This window comes from Bombus pascuorum, chromosome 1, assembly GCF_905332965.1.
Source record: "Bombus pascuorum chromosome 1, iyBomPasc1.1, whole genome shotgun sequence".
NCBI classification, from domain to species: Eukaryota; Metazoa; Arthropoda; class Insecta; order Hymenoptera; family Apidae; genus Bombus; species Bombus pascuorum.
In genome coordinates this window covers 2,964,282-2,983,290 of record NC_083488.1, presented here as the reverse complement: position 1 = coordinate 2,983,290, position 19,009 = coordinate 2,964,282, and the positions used below count along the sequence as shown (strand labels likewise).

Sequence of the window (19,009 nt, the reverse complement as noted above, 5' to 3'; positions counted from 1 at the left end):
AACCAGGCAGGACCTTTTGTCCGATATTTTTTCGAATTACCCGGATACCGATTTCATTGATTAATGAATCGAGTGACTCGATATCGTGTTTCCATTCGTTTGCCACTTGTTTGTCACTTTCATCGCAATCCATTTCTTTTTTTTTTTACATATCTACGCATTTTTCTAACGATTATCTTAAAAGCAATCTTTATCTTTATCTTTATCGTACAAAACTGTTAACTGTATAGGGATCCTCCTCTTGGTTAATTATTCTTTCTCGACTGTTTTGAATAGATTATCATGTATTTGATTAAACATCGTTAGTCCTTCAAATAGATAACGAACTTTCTAGTTTTTTTTTTTTTTTAACTTATTTGAAAATTTTGGTGGAGAAATATCTCTGGAAGTATCACGTATCTCGAGACCACGTACATATTTTTGCTCGGTAAATTGGAACAGCAAAGATTGTTAAACCGAGTATACAGTAGACAGTCGTCGATGCACGCGTGCGTGTACGTTGTATCTCTCGTTTTATGATTCTGTTGCACGTCACGTATAAGATTTCCCTCTAGAGCGGCGAATTGCACAATTGGATTCCGAGAATGCAGATGAAACTACAACGATGTTAATTTGTCCTCTCCATAGTGAACACAATGCTTAATTGTAATGTACCACATATCATTGTTGTTACTTCTCTTGTCGGGAGACGACTAATCTTCTGTCGTTATTACTCATTTTTATCGTGTCACTTTATTAAATGAACTTTACAAATTAAAATACTGCGAGTATCTTACATTCGCTCGAATATATCACGATAAAACGACGTATTTATTTTGATCGATTAATTGTTAAATTACGACAGTTCATTATTGTATACGACGTTAATTATTTTATTTCGTATCTATCTTTTGTTAGCTCGCTCTAGCGCGATCTGATATTTCAAACTCGAATTTTCCTGGTTCGCGTATATCGAATTATCTTCCTCGAGTATGTTACCGGCTCGATGCAGTTCTCTGTTTTATCCATCACCAGTAAAGTTTCCACGAGCGCCACTTCAGCGCGCTCGAAACTTTCGGAATTCAAATACGTGTGGCGCGAATGCAGCTTCGAACATTTATATAAAAAATATAAGAATTAAATTATTCCTAAAATAATATTTTCCTATGAAATCTAAATAGTTCGTTTTTACGAGTCGCGAATTTATAATTTCTCCTGCGATCTAATTAAATCTTTTATTATGTATCCTGTAATTCTCACTTAAAAGTAATTCATTCCTGGTAAAGTAAAATGAAATCGTCGATCGAAATTATCATATTTCTTAGACTTCGTATTATCTTCGCGGTTCTTTTATTAACATACGCAATTATTCCCCGTAATCGTATTTGAATGAAATCGTACTGCTCATAATGGATCGTTAGTTAAGATAGCTGTCAGCGTATTCATAACATCGCTTTGTCCTTGACATAATAAAGGTAGAATCGTGTTATACGAAATGATGAGGTACGTCCACCTCATAAAATAGACAAATGTCTGAGGACTTCCTGCGGTTATTAGTATGCGGGCTTCGTTGTATCCGCATCCGTGCGACTCTTCTTAGCATTGTTAAGCGACCAGAGCTTCTGTACCTCGATATTACTATATCCGGTTCTAATTCCCTGCGATTTCGTTGATAGAACGAAAAAAATTCTTAGAACCAATGTGCGCTCTCCGGGAATCTCTCTATGAAGAGGTTAATCGAATCGAATCACACCAATGGAACATGAGGGTAAACGAAGGTAAAATTTGCTTTAGCGTGTCGCTGAAAGTTGGACCAAGATGCTTGGCAAATCCGCATAGGGATGCGATCAAGGAAGGAATGAATTACTTTTAAGTGAGAATTACAGGATACATAGTACAAAATTTAATTAGATCGCAAGAGAAATTATAAATTCGCGACTCGTAAAAAGGAGAAAGAAAATGTTCCTAAGTTTTCCTAAAACTTTCTCATAAAAGATATAACTTAGAAAAAACGAAGCTGGCACCCCGCTGGGGGTGGCCACCCACATGCTATATTTATTTTTATTTTATTTTTTTTTTTTTTCTTCACCAACAAGATATAACACTTTACCAAATGTCCATAAGGACAAATTGTAAAATAATCAAAATAAAATTAAAAAAAAAAAAACCTACTACTTTCAGTCCAGTTGGATAAAGCTTAAAGTGTCATTGTCGAATAGAAGTTTCAAAAGAACAATTTGGTTTGTCATCGGCGGAGTTGGAGCAGCTGGTTTCGAGAGCTAGATCTTTTTGTTGGTTTTTGACCATGGCTAGAGTGTTGTGCGTGAAAAGAAAGAAACACAGAGAGAAAAGCGTGGAAAGGAAGACCGAGCGTGTATAGAATAGCCCAGGTAGCGGTTCGACCCACGTGCCCGGAGGCAGCTGCAATTTGACAGGTCTTCTTCGTCTGCTTTAAACTCCCTCGTATCCTCGTAAGGCGATCCTCTCTTCCTCGTCTCGATGAGGCTTCTGTTTTCGTCAGCCTCGGGGTCAGGCGAACCGTTATCACTGCGCCTCGTTGCAGGTGACCGCATCACGCGAAACCGATGCCGCGATCCTTGGTTTGATTCAGTTTGTAGCCCAGAGAAACAAAGTCACCCTTTATACTACGAGTGTTTGCAACTGCTAATAATAAAAATCTTACTATCGTGAAAAGACGATCCGGGTATACCTAGATCTTCCCTTCGTGTAAAATTCAGTTTACTGTAAGTTAGGGTAAGTGGCGGAATGGAAAAGATCGATGGTAGTTGTCCGAGTTTTCCGACTCTTCTCTCGAGTATCGACACAAACGAACTTCCATTTTCATGATGGGGGTAGGTAGCAGAGAAAATCGAAGGACTAGAAAACTTCTATCTCGCATCAGACACACGACCCGTCTGCCATCTGTTGCTGTCCTCTCCTAATCTTTTTCAAGATCTGTGCAACAAACTGGAAATACTACTACCACTGCAGAACTCTCGAGGACCCCTTTGGCTCTGCTTAAAATTCACGAAGCTTTTCCATTACGCGATCATTCTACATTGAAGATTCTGTTGAAGATTCAAGATTAGGACCAATGTATTATCCATTATAGCTGGGAATTCTAGCATTTAAATGCTAAGTTTGTCGTTTTGATTTAACATCTCCGTCTTTAGTCCGTAATATTTATTTATGGGTCACTTGATAAGAAACGTATGTAAAACGTTCAAAGCATACTACTTATAAAATTGAGGACATAAACTAGATCTCTGGTTAGGTTCTATTTCTTTCTCTCTTTTTTTTTTTTTTTAATTCGATAAATTTGCATAAAAATTCGTAATCCGCACCACCTCTTTAATTCACTATAATAGCAATCAGGGATTAGGAAACGTCGGAGCTATTTTCAGTAATCGCTTTAATTGGAGTACTCTGTACAACGTCGTAAGCCCAAAAATCCAACTGAATCCCCGTTACATTTTCTCTACTTTTCCATCCACGATACGATCTCTCGTCAAAGAAGTGCTACTAATAACGAAACAAGCAACGAATTCGTGGAACTGTCTGAGGAGGGGAGAGGACTCTCGAGACGGATCGAAGGTTCGAGAAACGAGCAATGACGCGCGGTTTTAAGTGCGCTCATCCTCGTGCCTCGGTGTCTGTACTGTATTGGCGAAGCTCAACACTCTCAACCTCGACACCTCCGGAACAGGGGAAGCCTGTCCCGTCGCGTATGTGTACGAGTCTCGTCCTTTCGGTTGCAGCTGCCTCGTAGCTGCAGCACGTGTTCTTCTTCACCGGGGCAGGTGGTTGGCGTCGTTAAGCAATCGCCTCCCCCTCGACGAAGGCCGAGATTTGAACGTGGCACGGTCGACCAACAGGAACGAGATCTTTTACAATAAAGAGGAAACGTAGTTTGTTGGACGAAGAAAGGAAGTGGTTCGGCACGAGGCAAGGAAGAAAAGAGGGTAGGTGTTCGGGATCCGACGGGATGAGAAAGATAGCCGAACATCATCGAAGATGTAATATACACGAAGGCGGATTATACGGCAAAGTTGGAGCGATATTCACGAAAATCCCATCATCCGTGGATCAGCGAAACTGTTTCCATAAGAGAGGAGCCTGATACTTTCAAAGATACCGGGTTGGTTTACGAATGGAATTTTTGTCGTCCAAAACCGTGATTTTATTAAGAATAATTAATTTGTTTTTTCAGAGAGTTGAATCGTTTCGTGGTTAACAAGTTATCTTACAGTTATGATCTTGTATCATCTTAGCTTCTTGACGTAATATCTGTTTATCTTTTGAATTCTTTCGATGTCTCTCTCCTTCCACGAAAGAAATGTAATTCTGAATTATAAGAACCTTGGCGACTGTGTTTTCATCCCTCTGACGTGTCAGCATAGCGTGTAACATAGCTCAGTGTCTCGTAGTCTCTGAAGAAGTTACGCCACCACGTATCGCGTGGAAAAAAGAAACTGAGTCTAAAGAAGTAAAAAAAGGATGGTACGAAAGAATAACATGAAGGGAAGAAGGACGGAACGAGAAGCAGGTGATGAGATCTTGCTTCTCGCTCGTGACCGGTTCCTGGATCATGGATATGCAGTTTACTGCCGCTTAATAAGCTGTAATAAGGACTGCCGGTACCCTCGCCAGTCGATATTCCGTATGCGATAAATCTCACCGACGCGGCCGTAACGCGAATTGCGCAGGGGCGAGTCCACGAGACGAGCAGGTGAATCGTGACTCGTTTCGATACCGGTGACGACGCTGTCTGCCAACGTGGTCCCTTCTAACGAGCTTCTTCCAAAGCTATCCTCCTGGTATCCGTTCCGTTTGACTTTGATTTGTCCGTTGCTCGATCGTCGTCGACAGACTAATGGAACTCGACGATTCCTTGACGAGTTCTCCGATCATTGCACGATGAATCGACTGAATTTTTCACTTGTAATTTTTACCTACAACACCATAGATTTTCCCGGTTATTCGATAAATGTATAAGATGAAAGTTTCGATATCTGTTCGACCAACGAGAGTGGTAAATTCTCGTTACGATTTGATAATCGACGCCAGGAGTAGGTCGATCCTTTATTTCGACTAGGATAATAGGGGTGGTTGAACTGATTATAACACTGAATTAACAGTATACGCTTTATTGCAACAATTTTGTAGATATAAGTAGTCAGGCGTGGTGCGTGTAGATGTATTCTCAGCGAAGTGTAAATAACAAGTTAAACCGATGACTGATCAATGAAAACCAGTCAAGAGATGGTGACCGATCTAAGTCTGAAAGACCAGTCAAGATATTGCCTGGTCAAGGGATGAAAATCCAGCAAAGTTCGATGACGATGCTATCGAGGAAGAAAACTATTGATGTTGGTCGTCTCAACAACGGTCGTTTATGGCTACAAATTACCGTTGAACATGAGCAAATCTGCTTTTTACAATTTTTACCTGGTTGAACAATAACGCTAAGGGACGTCTCGACTTGAAAGATACGTTACAACAATTAAGACAATTGACGGTAAAGTAAAATTCTTTAGTTTGATGACCGTTCCTTGGAATTATTGCGGTCCGACTTATTACACTTGTGACCGTCTTGACCGAGGGATGGATTCTGGTTTCCGTAGAGAATCACCGAAAGTAACAATATCGAAACATCTCGAATAAATTTTCTTCTAGAAATATGCAGAAGCTCGGAATTAGATCTTTATGAACTTTTGCTAAATTGTTAGAAGAAAATATAGACGAAATTGTTAAGAAAATATGGAAGAGAGAAAAGACTCCACGCGAGAGTTAAACGACCATCGGTATCTCCGTTCCAGGAAGCTTCGTTAAATAACTTGGTCCGTGCATTTTACGTCCCGACACCTTCGATCTCTCGATACACAGGTATGCGAGTATACGACACTGTGGAATATTTAGCTGCCTGGTTCAACTACTACCACGAGGAATTATGGACAATAAACAGACAATAAAGACACGAGGAACCTAAGCGAAGGGAATTGAAGCTATAATAAATCTCACTTTTTGGTTGGCGGCATTGGGTTAGGTCTCGTCTACCACACGAACTTATCGTCAGGATCGATCAGGGTCTTAACGACATAAGGGTTACGTTCTTGCCCTCGCAAATAGGGGCGGACCACCCCCTCGTGCGGGCTTCTCCGGGCTTGCTTTCGATGGCGATTCGACAAAGAAACATTCGTTCTTCCTCTCGTTTCTCTCTCTTGTTTCAAGGACTTCTCTCATCCGACTGGATGTCGTGGGGCGAGAGGAGAACAGGAAAGATGGAGAGATTTTTCTTCCTTTCTTCTCTCGTCTTCTTTCTTTCTTTGGTAAATCAGATGCAGAATCGTCTCTCGTCGCAGCAGCGTGCAACAGTTGGCGAGGAGGAAACATCTGTCGGTCGCGGCGCATGCGTATCCCTCAGGTAAAACCTGCACCAATCCAGGGATTCTCAAATTTTTCACGAGATTCGTGAGACTTACTTGCGAAGATCGTTTTCATCTTGTACAGTAAGCGAGCAAATGATCGCTTGGTAGATCGAAGTTATGGTACGTTTTTTGGAAACTTTGAATATTTTATTCTCCTTGCTTTATAGAGTTTAGTACCGAAATTAATCGACGATATTTCATTTTTCCTGTCTCGTAGAAGATATTCGAATCGATTTTATAAACATTAAAGATAAATTGCAAACGAAATTGAACAACAAACGTAATATTTCGCTGTATCTCAACGAGCGATTGGTTCTTTTCAGAGCTGGCGTAATTATTCAAGCGTATTTATGCGACTTGTAGTAGATACTCGCGATTACGAATGCTAACGATCGTTGGCGTAACAACCGTCGCGATAACGCAACAACTGGGCGATTGTCATGACAAGAGAAGTTGCAGTTACCGGTACAATTAAGGAGCGTACAATCGCGTTCCAGTTTTAAGAGCTGAACGACTCGTTCGGAAGGAACACCGCGTGTTTTTCCGCTCGCTTTTTCGGTCGCTTTCATCGCCTGATATTTTCATCCGACGGAAGTAGGTGACTAGTTCTACCGCATGGTAGCTCCTACTGGATTTTCCTCTCGGCGAACCGACAAATTTTAGTAGCGATGATCGTTCAGAACCGGATACTTGGTCTTTGCTCAGGCCATTCCCAGTTCGATTTTTACGACTTCGTTGAACGTATATTCCTCGAACAGGGAGTTTCAATCACGTTACACGGTTATTCCAAAAAGAATAAATTCAATATCGTTAATTAGACGAGGAAACATAATTTTCCTTTGGGAAACGTTTTTATGCTACACGCATATATGTGAGTATACTACACGACCGTTTCAAAAGATGCCTTGCAATCGCCGCGCAAAGGTTAAGTTTCTTATCCTTTCCCCATACATTATCTGTCAAATGAAATACGAAATCTCATTAAAGAAAGTGCAACGGTCGTTCCGTTGCAGAGAAAACGCAGCTTAGACGCTTCCAGTGGTCGTTTGGCCGACTGTTTAAGGCCACCGGGATTAATGGATTAATTACAGGCCGCTCGTTTGTCCTGTCGTTTCCTTGGTGAAAAGGAGCGAGACAGCCGTCCGATAATCCGGCTGTAATTAAAATTTAACGTCTCTTCGGTATCCAATAGCTCGCCGAGTGAAATTCAATTAGCCCTAACGACGAATTACGCCGATCGCGTTCGATCGGATCTGCAACGAGAACTCAAGGTGGCCGTGGAGTTTCTTTCGATAGGGTTGCGCTGACTCATACGAAGTTTGCGTATCCGCTTCCTGACGCGAGGGTTGAAACGCCCTCCGTGCTGTGTCCCACGCTGGCTATCGTTTGTTATTATTCTGATTCTGATGCAAATTCATCGGTCACTCGAACGTTTTATTAGTCACTGAGTGCAATATGGTGGCGGCTGTGACGATGGTGGTCAACCCGATGCAAGATTATCCTTTAATTCTCGCTGCAACCTAATCGACGGATCTATGTAAATTGCTATAAACGAAAAACAAAAAAAGAAGAAAAGAAAACAGCACGACCATGGTAATTGGTAATTTTCGACGTGAAACGAAACAAACGCGATCGCGTTGCATTTGGTATCGTTCGTTTAAATTTCTGCAGTGATCCGTGGCGTTCAAACGGTTATCGTGCAAACTGCACGATACAATTGGAAAAAGCGGAAAAGCAAAAAAATAGAAAATGGCAAACAACGGAGAAATTCGTTCACAGAGGGAATGAATAATCGAATCGTTGGGTGTTATTCGGTGCAAAGGTACGGTTCTCGTTGCCTGGTACCGAGTTACACGCAACGTCTACGAACAAACGGAAGGGACGTGCTTTCGTTAATTTACGACACCTTTGGGTTCTCGAATTTCGTTTGATCGTTCTCGTTGCGAAAGTTAGGAAGCGAACGTTCGCTTCCCGCTACTTTTTCCGCGTAATTGAAGCAATATCGAATCCCCTGCAATGACGTAGAATATTAGTCTCGCAGCACGAGGTTCACCGGTAGTTACCATTTCCAAATGTATCTTCTTGTTTGTTAACGCGAGGAGCCAATGCGAGAGTAGAAATCTACGCGATTCGTTTAATCTGGAGAAACTAACAGTTTACGTAAAAGTAAGACAAGAGAATGATATAATTGGTAATTATCATTACGTTACGTTGCACTGTATCGTAGATACATTACACTCCATAAATGTCTGGATACTTACGACACAAATTTTATTAACGATTATTCTTTGCGCTTGACACACGGTAATAAATAGTATTATTCTTGATCGAAGTACTTGGCACGGTAGTTTCTTCGACACGGCTCGTGCCACAAAAAAGATTCGACGCTGAAGAGAATCTTCGTCCTTGCGGTGGTTCGTGACAGGAAGCACTCGATGCTTTTGATCAATGAGCAGTGATCACCGGTAGGAAGCAGAAAAATAATATGTTTCCATGGACGCGAGAAACGAGCGGAGAAAACCACAGATATTCACGCTTGAAAAAGGCCTGCGAACGTGAAATTAATAGCAATATTCAGCGGAGTTACGCAAGCTGACAGATGTCCCCGGTATAGTTTGAATCAGTTGACCTACATCCATTTGGACGTGATCTTCGTCGAGGCAAATTTCAAGGAAGACATTTCTCTGCAATATTCTGTTCAATCGTAATCAAGAACGAAGACATGCAAAAGAGAAGATACAGGGAATTCGGTTTTGTATCTCGCGTTGGTTTTCTCGTTTTCAGCAAAGTTTGCAGAACCAGCGGTTATTGGAATATGGATCTCCGTGTAGTTATGTAGAAGATGTAAGAATGTACAAAGTAAGAGTACCTGTGCTTTGGAATTTCCTACAAATACATAAAATTCAAGAACATCCCTGGTAAAGATGAACGAAGATCAGGTTCGCGATAAAAAATTTTAGCTACGCGATCGTTACGGTGTAAGCTGCAGAGAAGCTGAAAGATTGACGAATTAGATGGTATCGTTGACGACGCCGCCACAATGCATCCTTGAAATACGAAAGAACGTCTATTCTGAAATTCAAGAGCGCAAACTGGGTCACCCGGATCGCGATACTTCCTCTTTTTTTTCCTTCTGTATCGCAGAACTAGTCCTTGGAGGTTATCTCGCCTGTGGGTGTGCCTCCTGCGAACCGTTTCGTTGTGTAACGAGGAGTTTCTCAGAGGAAATGGAACGAGCTGTATTGTCTACATCGTTGGAAGAAGGATCTTTGAACTTGGTTAAGATTCGCGATATCGTGATTTTTTTGCGACGATGTCTATTGATCGATCATCTTCGAAGATGACACGATAACAAATTGTCGCGAATTAAGAATAAAGAAGGAAGAAGAGGGCGAGCAGAGCAACTCGGAATTTCGCGAAAGATATCAGCAAATCTACGCTAACGCGTTACAGAAGAAAAAGGAGAGGCGAAGGAGACAAAAATTTTACGAAGAATGTCATAAATCTCGTATTTTGATCGAGAAATTTCTAAAAATACACTCGATCGTGAATAACGACAATTTTACGAGCTCGTAAGCTGCCGTCTAGAAAAGGCAATCGAGAGAAAGACATTGAACCGAGATTTGTTGGAAAACTGTCGTGGTTTGGATCGGTTCGCAAGAACGAAAAGGAGAGGATTTTGAGAAACACTGCATATCTGTGCCGAGCGCCACGCGACCAGGTCGTCCGGTCGGGCTGGGTGCCGGGTGTTGTTGAAATCAACGTGGTGGGGTTCCTTCGACGACCACAACCGGAGCCTTATGCCTTCAGTCGACTCTCGGCTCTCACTGCGACTCGAGCTGGCTGAGATTCCGTTAATTAAGCATCGAGCGATCCGCCGAGGGTGGCTGGTACACAACAGGTGAACGCATCACCGCGTGTACGCGATCGAGATCTGATTACCCGTGGAGAAAATCGGTCGTCCGAAAAAGATCTCGCCTGAGATTGCGTACGACCTACAGACACCACAAAGGACTCGTGTTCGACTCTCAACGAAAGCTAATTATTGCGAGCCAATCGTTGAAACCGTAAGAGATCATTGACGAAGAAAGATCAGAGGATGAATTAATTTAATCGACGAATAAAGAGAAACGACTCGTACGAGGAAGAACATCGAATATCAAAAGTATCAAAGACCTGTTGAAGAGCGTTCGAAGTCGAAGAAGGATCCAGTGTCTGCAGGGTCTCCGTGACAAAAGGCTACTATTTTAAATCCGTGTACCCGTTTGTGAATCCCGCGGAGGCAGACTCGAACGATCGTCACGGTCGATCCGAAGATCGATCCGACCAGTTCCTTTTACCGGTCGATCACCCCGATCCCGCGTCAGACTCGCTCGTGGAGCGGGACGTGCACGTCGCGTACGCGTCGTCGGCTGTTAATTAGTACGTGGGTGCCGTGATAGAGCGAAGGAGGTCGGTCGACTGTCGGGGAAGAGGGGAGGGTGTGCACAGAGCGAGAAGCAGACCGAGAGGAGAGAAAAGAGAAAGAAGGAAGGAGCCGGGAGAGTGGCACGGTGGACGCAAAGAGATGCCGAAAGCGGAGGGAGCACGATTTAGAGGAGCAGAAGAGAGCATCGAGAAATAAAAGAGGCGAGAAGAGGGTTGGTTAAGCGAGTGAAGCCGGAGGAGACAGTTAAATAGATGCAGGAATCTGTACGCGGCGCCATGCTGCTGTAGCAGTGAGAAAAAATATTCGGTTTCCTCGGTGCCTCTGTGTGTATGTTCGTGTCCGTGTGGATGTAACATAGGAATCTCAGGAGCGTATCAGTCAGCACGTTTGCAACCGGTTAAAGGGACGTGAATTCGCTGGAGGACCAGTTTGCGACAGTGGCATTAACCTGTCCGGACAGTTAGAGGAAACGGTGAACGACGTACGTTTCGTGAACATTCTCGTGGCTAAAGAACACGAGCGAAAGGAATCGCGGCGACGCACGATCGCCCAAATATCTACCAAGAGGCTTCGATCGATCGTTTTCTTCTTTCTTTCTCATCCGAAGGGCAGATTCGATCGATGATCCTCGAACAGAGTGACTATTTTGTTTTTTAAACGACGAGCGAATATCGATAGAAAATGTTGTGCGGCTCGTTCAGGAAGAAGAGGAGGCATCCAGGAGAGGAGTATCGATTGGTCAGATCCAATACGATGCCTAGAATCTTGTCGATGAAGGAGGGCAGTTTGGTCACGGTCCGGAGAACAAAGTCCTCGAGGGTGGCGGCTCGATCTTCGCATCTCAGGGATCTTCTGCACACGGTAAGCCATAAACGCGCGCGATCTTGTGTCGCGATTCGTTACTCGCCGCTGCTACGTGGCGGCATGAGTCGCGCTATTTTCTATCGCGATAAAGTCGATCTCGACACAGCGAAGGATTTCGTTCGCGATTTCTTGTTCTTTACGGTGTCCTGGTTCATCCGAAATATTAATCGATATTCTGGATTTATTCGTCACAGATCGATTTTTCGAAATGACGCTTCGGTTAATAAATTTTTGTTAATTCTTTGCAGAAAGGATACGAAGGGTTATCTCTTAATTTACAAATTTTATACGACGAAAATGTTAACATTCTACCGCGTACAATTGGTTTTACTTGTTTGACGAGATCGAAATTGCGCTTTTTGAATGTCGCACCAATCTAGGATCAGGTGCGCTTTATAGTTCTACATCAATCCTCGAAACATCGGTGACTCTTTCGTGTTTCCATCGTTCGAAAGCAGCTGTTTGAACTTGGATAAACGACTTCGACCATGTAACAGCTGCTACCCGCGAGACGATTAGATAAATTTAGTAAAATCACCACTCAAAGACATCGTGTTTCACTCCGAAGCGTACATCAATTTACGAGAGCAATCTTTCTAAACGCAAGTAGACGATAACGTTTTACCCGCTTGTGTGATGCATTCTCTATACAAAATTCCTTTCCTTTTTGTTTATAAATATGGCATTTATGGAAAATGTAATGTTACACAAATACGTAGAAGGTACATAATGTACAAGAATATACAAAATGTCCAAAGTGTGGTACTCGTTAGGATAATTAATAGTTTTTTTTTTTATTTTATTTTGGTTTTTACAATTTGTCCTGAAGGACATTTAGTAAAGTGTTATATCTCATTGGTAAATAAAAAAAAAAAAAAAAAATAAAATGAAATAAATATAGCATGTGGGTGGCTACCCCCAGCGGGGTGCCAGCTTCGTGTTTTCTAAGTTATATCTTTTATGAAATTAATAGTTAAAACGAATCTGGTTAGATTCGATTTTTGTAATCGGGTTTAAGAAAACTGAAATTTGCATAAACATTCGCAGTGTGGTCGTAATCTAAAATTCATACACGGTTAACATTTCTTCGATATAACAAAATTACGGTACTTACAAGATTGCTTCAGCCGAAAACTATCAATTTAAGTTAGGTCAGCTCCTCTAAATTTACATAACCTACATAAGATGTTCAGCGAAGACGCGTCGATCGATTCCCGGAATCGTAATTCTCGACGATCCACCCCGTTCCACCGATTGGTAAAAATTCCAAGGAACTCTATATTCCAGGACTACCTGCATTTTGTTCCATATTCATATCTATAATAATAAGACAATAAGAAGCTTCGAGCCGGCCAATCGATTGTCCCTCAAAGGTCTCGAATCGTCTTTTCCAATTTACATACGTGAATTCGAACGCTTTACGTCGTTTACATATGTATGCACGCGACGACATAGTCCGGCTGGCGTGTATATGTGCGTTTCATTGCATAATTTACGACGCCGTGCCCGGACACGCTTGCAAGAGCGATCGAAGCGTGTTTAAACGGTCGAGGTGGTATCGATTTGTTTGGAAGCGAGAGGCGGGAGCAATCGACGAACGATTCGAGTCGATTTGCCGATTCAGATTCCGGCTAATCCTAATCGTGCGATTTACGCGGCTAACACCCTCCTGATGGCCTTTGCCAATCCAGCTACTTGTTTCCAGTCGAAGCAACTTGCACGCATTTAGGGGAGTCTGCTGATTTGCAGCTGATTCATGGGCCATTGTCTACACTTTGCTGGATTTCTGAGGTTGGAAATGGTAGCTATCTCAACGTTCTGTTGGATTAATTTGTTTGTCAGACACCATCGATAGGACGATCCAATTACAAGTATTCAGAATAATAATATAAATCAATCTGTAACAACCCTTACGAACGTGTAAATATTCTAACTCTTATTTCTTTTAAAAACATATTGCAAAACTAATAAAGAAGCTAATAAAGAAATACGCAGCTCGTGCTCGAGGAACCAGCATACCTCCAACAACCTTCCAATGTAACATACTTAACCACGAAAAAAGCGTCCGAGAAATGCGAAAAGAGTAAAACAGGTAAAGCGAACGAGGCAACGAGGCTAGCTACACGTTGCATCGTGCAGAAATTCGGCACGTCTTCCAAGAAGCTCGGTAGATTCCTGGTTACACGATCGTTTCGGGGCAAAATACGGAGTAAGGAGGGGGAGGGGGGCTGGGATGGTATCGATCGGTGGATCAGGGGATCCGGTCACGATGAGCTTGGTGGCTCGGTGCCGGTTCCATCGTGTTCATCGTCTTTGTCGTCGTCTTCCCGAAACTCCCGGTGTTCCTTTTTCGGTCTAAATCCGGCCACGGAGAGGCGCCTGCGACCACTCGCAGAAGTCGCCACGAGATACTCGTGAGAGAAAGAAGGAAAGGGAGAAGAAAGACCAAAAGGAGGCTGTGCAAGCCACCTTCTCGAGATGTTCGCCTTATAAGGCGTCCTCTGGGTGCTCGGCCGTCCATTAGAAATCCTTTGTCGTCCCGACCTCTTTTTCCGGACGGATTCTCGAGGGCTTTTCGTCGCCGGCATAGAATTCGCGGTCCAACCTGATGGATAGCGAACGGATCGCTAGGAGCACGTTGATGTTGGAATACCGCAGAAAGGGTTTTTAAGATAATGAGAAAGCGAGCTGTTCTTTGTCCACTTGAGAGAATTACCTGACGAGAAGACGAGCGATGAAGGATACCGTTGAAACAACGCGATCCGAATGAGCTTTCTAACGCTGTAAAACCAGGATTCTTCGCGAGATGAGTCTTTTTACGAAAAGAAATCTACTCGGCGTCTCCGGAGACCGGCCAGCTCTGATTCCTTTACCGCGGCCTCCGGTATTGTCCCGGATTAAGCTCTTTGCTCGTTGCTCTTCGTTTGTTTGCGGCATTAACGAGAGGCTCGTATAGTGTCTGAACGTTTTCCATTCGAGCACGAGTCATTGGCGAGTTGCAATTATTACGAAGCTGATACTTCTTCTAATAGAACTCACGGAAAAATTAGAAGAAAGGAATATTCCCTCTTTCCCTTTCCAGATCTTCCGTGACCGTATCGAATCGTTTTACTTATTTTCAGATTCATCATCGTAATATATGTAATTTATCTACGATAGATCAAAACTAAGGTACTCGGAATGGTATTCCGGGGATGAAACGAATCTCCATTTACGTTCTATTTGTTTAATCGCGTGCTTAAAATTACGAATTCGCATAAACGATATTGCCTGCGTACAATAATATGATCAAAATTCAATTACCTGCTAAGGTTATAAGTATCCTCTTGGCTTCGGAGTAGCAAGAAAATCGATCACGAGAGTAGCAAGAAACAGATTCCATTTCGACACAACAAAATTCTAACAGCGTGAAAATTTGTTGCTCGACTTGGTTAACGTAATTCCGTTAGGTTTTTCGACCGACACCTTTGTGGTACGTGTTTCACCTCGCTCCACCTCTCTTCTTCCACAAAAGTGCAGGGAAACGGTCTCGACTCGATTTCTATAATTGCCGTAGCACTTTTTCAATGGCCTTCATTGCCAAGTAATCGCCACTGCCTTTCACTATTCAACGTCCGACGAGAAGTTTTCAATAGCTCGTTCGACTTGCATAGTCGAAGAACATAGAACCAGGAAATCCAGCTGAAATATATCGTGAACAACGATCGAATTCGCTCCACGAAGGACAGTTTTTTCACCCCTTCGGGGTAAAACGCGCCGGAGAACAAGCGATTTCATCTCGCTGGCAATTTGTGTACCCGGTCAGCCCGGTTCGTTCCCTGCCTGTCCGCTTTTGTTCGCTCTTTTTGTTCGTCCCATTCTTCCTCCCTTCTTCTTCGTCTTCTTCTTCTTCGTCTTCTTCTCCTTCTTCTTCTTCTTCATCTTCGTTTTCTTCTTCGACGCGGTCTTCTCCTCTCGTTGGAATTCCACCTCCCACTCCAGTACCCGCGAAATATCTCGACGCATTCTTGCGCATCGTGCCGGTCCGATTTGTGCCTCCTGACGGTCTTAAGGACCTGTTACGACTCCTTTCAGCCATACAAGGATGGTATATGGCGCTATGGAATTAAGGAAATAACTTGTAAAATTATGGAAACAAGTTTTTGATGATCCGACGAAGATGATGTCGTTTCGTTGCGTTTTAAGAAGTCACAATTGCAGGTGAATGAACATTTTTAGAGAAATGGAAATGAATATGCGCGATAGAAAATAATTGAATCGAATGTAGAAATAGCTTTTTCGTTACCTGGTTTCGCTTGGAAACGGCACTACCTGTTGTTCTAGTTCTGTGACTTATCGGAGTTATCCTATTGTATTCCATAGAAACGTTTTACTTATTTTTATTTGATATACCGCGATAATAATACATTGACTTATACAACTCATAACAGGACCTTAATAATAATAGGAACGCTTCTGGCAACTATTCTCGCCTAAGGGGAAGCGAAGCTTGCCAATCTCCGTAACCTGCAGCAGATACCATCGATCCCGTTCCCAGATCTTTCTCGTAGATTTACACGAGACGCCTCTAAATGCGTTTCTTCCCGCTTTTCTTCCGGTAACCTTCTATTAACGTCTCGACGATGCCGCGCGGCGTTCCCTTGAAAATTGCGCAATCGCCGCGAGATCTAGCACGCGGATCGTTCTATTAGCGCTGACGAACGCCAGTAACTACAAACCATGGTTCGACGAACTTCCATCGTAGCAACGCGCCCTATATTTCGTTATCACGCCGTCGTTAAACCAGTCGACTCGGCTTTTTCCTTTCGCCGATAACGCGATTCTGCAGTTCAATTGTCGCCGAGGGTTGCGCAACAACGCGTTCTTAAACCGTTGCTTTTTACGCCGGAGAACAACGAAAGAAAGGCCACTCTCCTTTTTTTTTTTTTTTTTTCTCCAGTACATAATCACATCGTGTTCTATATCGATATTCTATAGAGAAAATAGACGTACGATACTGGCAATATCGAATATACGTAGAATTTAATTTTAAAAAAGTTCAAAAAATACGGAATTAGAGCAAAGCGTAAAGTCTAGTCTGAAACGAGGCATCGCAGAAAATGCAATTTTATTACTGGCCGGCGATTCGTTTGACTCGATTCGTTGGAGCGTTCTTTACCTCGCACGGCATCGTCTAGATTGGTTTACGCCGGTTTCAATTTGTGGCGCCGTCCGCGAAGCTTCTTCTAATTACCGCTAATTAGAGCCGATGCTGTAAGTGCCGGCTGTTCTCTGTTGGCTCGTTGAAAGGAATTCCCTCGACTATTGGCGTCGCCTAGTTTCCAGGAACGTTACTTTATCCGGGAACGGGACAGAGACTCTGAAAACGATACCGGCGCTTCTTCTTGCGTTACATTCTCGTTAGTCTCGACATTTTGCACATCAAAAATTTGGATCTTGGCGTTTGCAAAGAGTAACTCGTGGACGAGCGTTTAAACTTTAATCTATACTTCAATCATTCAAGTTTGTATAATTCAAGTTTAAATTTCAAACTTTAGAACTAAAACTTTTAAATAAAATTTCACAGTTCCAAATTTGGTAACTCAGAGATTTGTATTTCGTTTCAATCTCAAATCCTATTTACGAATAAAATTTCAAATTACAAATGTTGTGATTTGAACAGTACATAGATTAAATTTATTTATAAAACCGTATACGACTTCCTACGTTAGATTTCAGGCTCCAATTCAAATGTTACGACTTTCAAACGTGACTGTTTTCCGCCGTCTATTCTTCGTTCTCCAATGAAAGAGGAAACGAAACGCGTTCTCTGCTTAACTTACATTATTCACCCTGTTCCAACAGGCTCAGTTTCACGTATGCAGTTTCCCGGCGTGGAGAACGAGAGGAAAAATTCGAGCACAGTTGAAAGAAACATTAAAAAGCGTCCAACAGCGTTCGTACGTGTTACAGGGGAACTCTCTGGTAAACTTGGCCGCGGTAACAATCGCGTAAGTCTGTTACAACTGCACAAAGGTTCGCGAACGAGTATGACGATTCTAGGAGAGGTTAAATCGGGCCCACATGCGCATTTCATTGGGCGTGGTCGGTGCAGGTATTCCATTTAATCCCAGCGACACCAACGACGAGGCACGATCTACGTTGCTGCAGAATTCTCAGCCGCAGTAAACTATCGAGTTCATGCTTCCATATTTCGTTAAACTCGCCTCTAAACTCGGACAACAAAAAACGACGAACGCGGTTGTCTAGCGTTCTTTGCAGAAGCTACACGATCTTGCTTTCTAGAAAAATTGTTCACACAATGAACTGTAATGAATTGTTACGCTCGATTCGTGCTAGTTGATACGACCATCTGCACGCTAGCAAATTCTTGGGATCGAGATCTATAGCTTTATTGGTGTACAAAATGGTACAACTCTTCAGATTATTTATTATGAAATCGACTATAATCGGCGGATTTGGTGACTTGGAAAAACTTTCATGATACGTTATCATTGCATGTAATTTCGATAAATTCTAAGAGAATAATTTTCCAATTTCTTCTTTTCTGATATCTTACGTCGAACGCGATGAATCTCGTTGGTTTTCTTGACTGGCCAGTGCAGCGGCGAGGAACTTCTGAAAGGACGCTAAGGTCCTGTCGTGGGATAACCTCCGCTTCCCAGGGACCCTTTTGGCCTGGGTAAGCTCGTGCGGCGTTTATTTCTTTACCCTCTTCCCCTTTCTCTCTCGTAGTCGTTGCTTCATACCTTGCCTCTTGCCGCTCTGCGAGATGTAAATCTTCCGAGATGAACTTTTGCCTCTTGCGTCAGCCGACGACTTCAAAGGTCCGAAACTCAGACCATAAGCTGGTCAGCTCCATGGAACAGTCACAGTGGTTACAGCACCGGCACCACCGGTTAAAAATTAACGACGTACTTCTTCGTTCTCTCGGAGAACTCTTTTACACGATTCTCGACAACCCGACGAATTCGTGGGATTTGTTAACGTCGTGTCTCCGAAGTTTTGTGATTTTTTTTCTCCTGACTGGGAGTAGGTTGAATTTAAATTTGTCTGTGTGTGGTTGTTTGACGTTGACGTTGATTAAATATGTCGGCTCGAGGTTAAGATAAAGAAAAAAGCTGTTGTAGAATATGTTGCGAATGCGAAACTTTAGCTGAAAAATATCCGTTAATAATTTACTAGCACAAAGATGTATGAAACTTTCATCAAGTTTTTTCTCTAATTTCACTTCAGTTATAAATTATATTACATAATTCTTAACGTAGATTCGCAAAAACAAGCAAAATATAAATGAAATAAGTAGGTG

The 19,009-nt window shown here is 42.6% G+C and overlaps 1 protein-coding gene across 2 annotated transcripts in view; it reads left to right on the top strand.

Annotated features, from left to right (window-relative positions):
• Positions 1-19,009, top strand: part of LOC132916134 (amyloid beta A4 precursor protein-binding family B member 1-interacting protein) — a 149,393-nt gene that overhangs the window by 56,894 nt on the left and 73,490 nt on the right. The window contains exon 1 of one of the 2 annotated variants that reach the window (XM_060975937.1): positions 10,296-11,697. The exons of the other annotated variant lie outside the window; for it this stretch is intronic. Coding sequence (XP_060831920.1) covers positions 11,518-11,697 — 180 coding nt within the window. The 5' untranslated portion in view covers positions 10,296-11,517. Of the gene's footprint in view, positions 1-10,295; positions 11,698-19,009 lie in introns of those variants that run through there. 2 annotated transcript variants of the gene reach the window in all.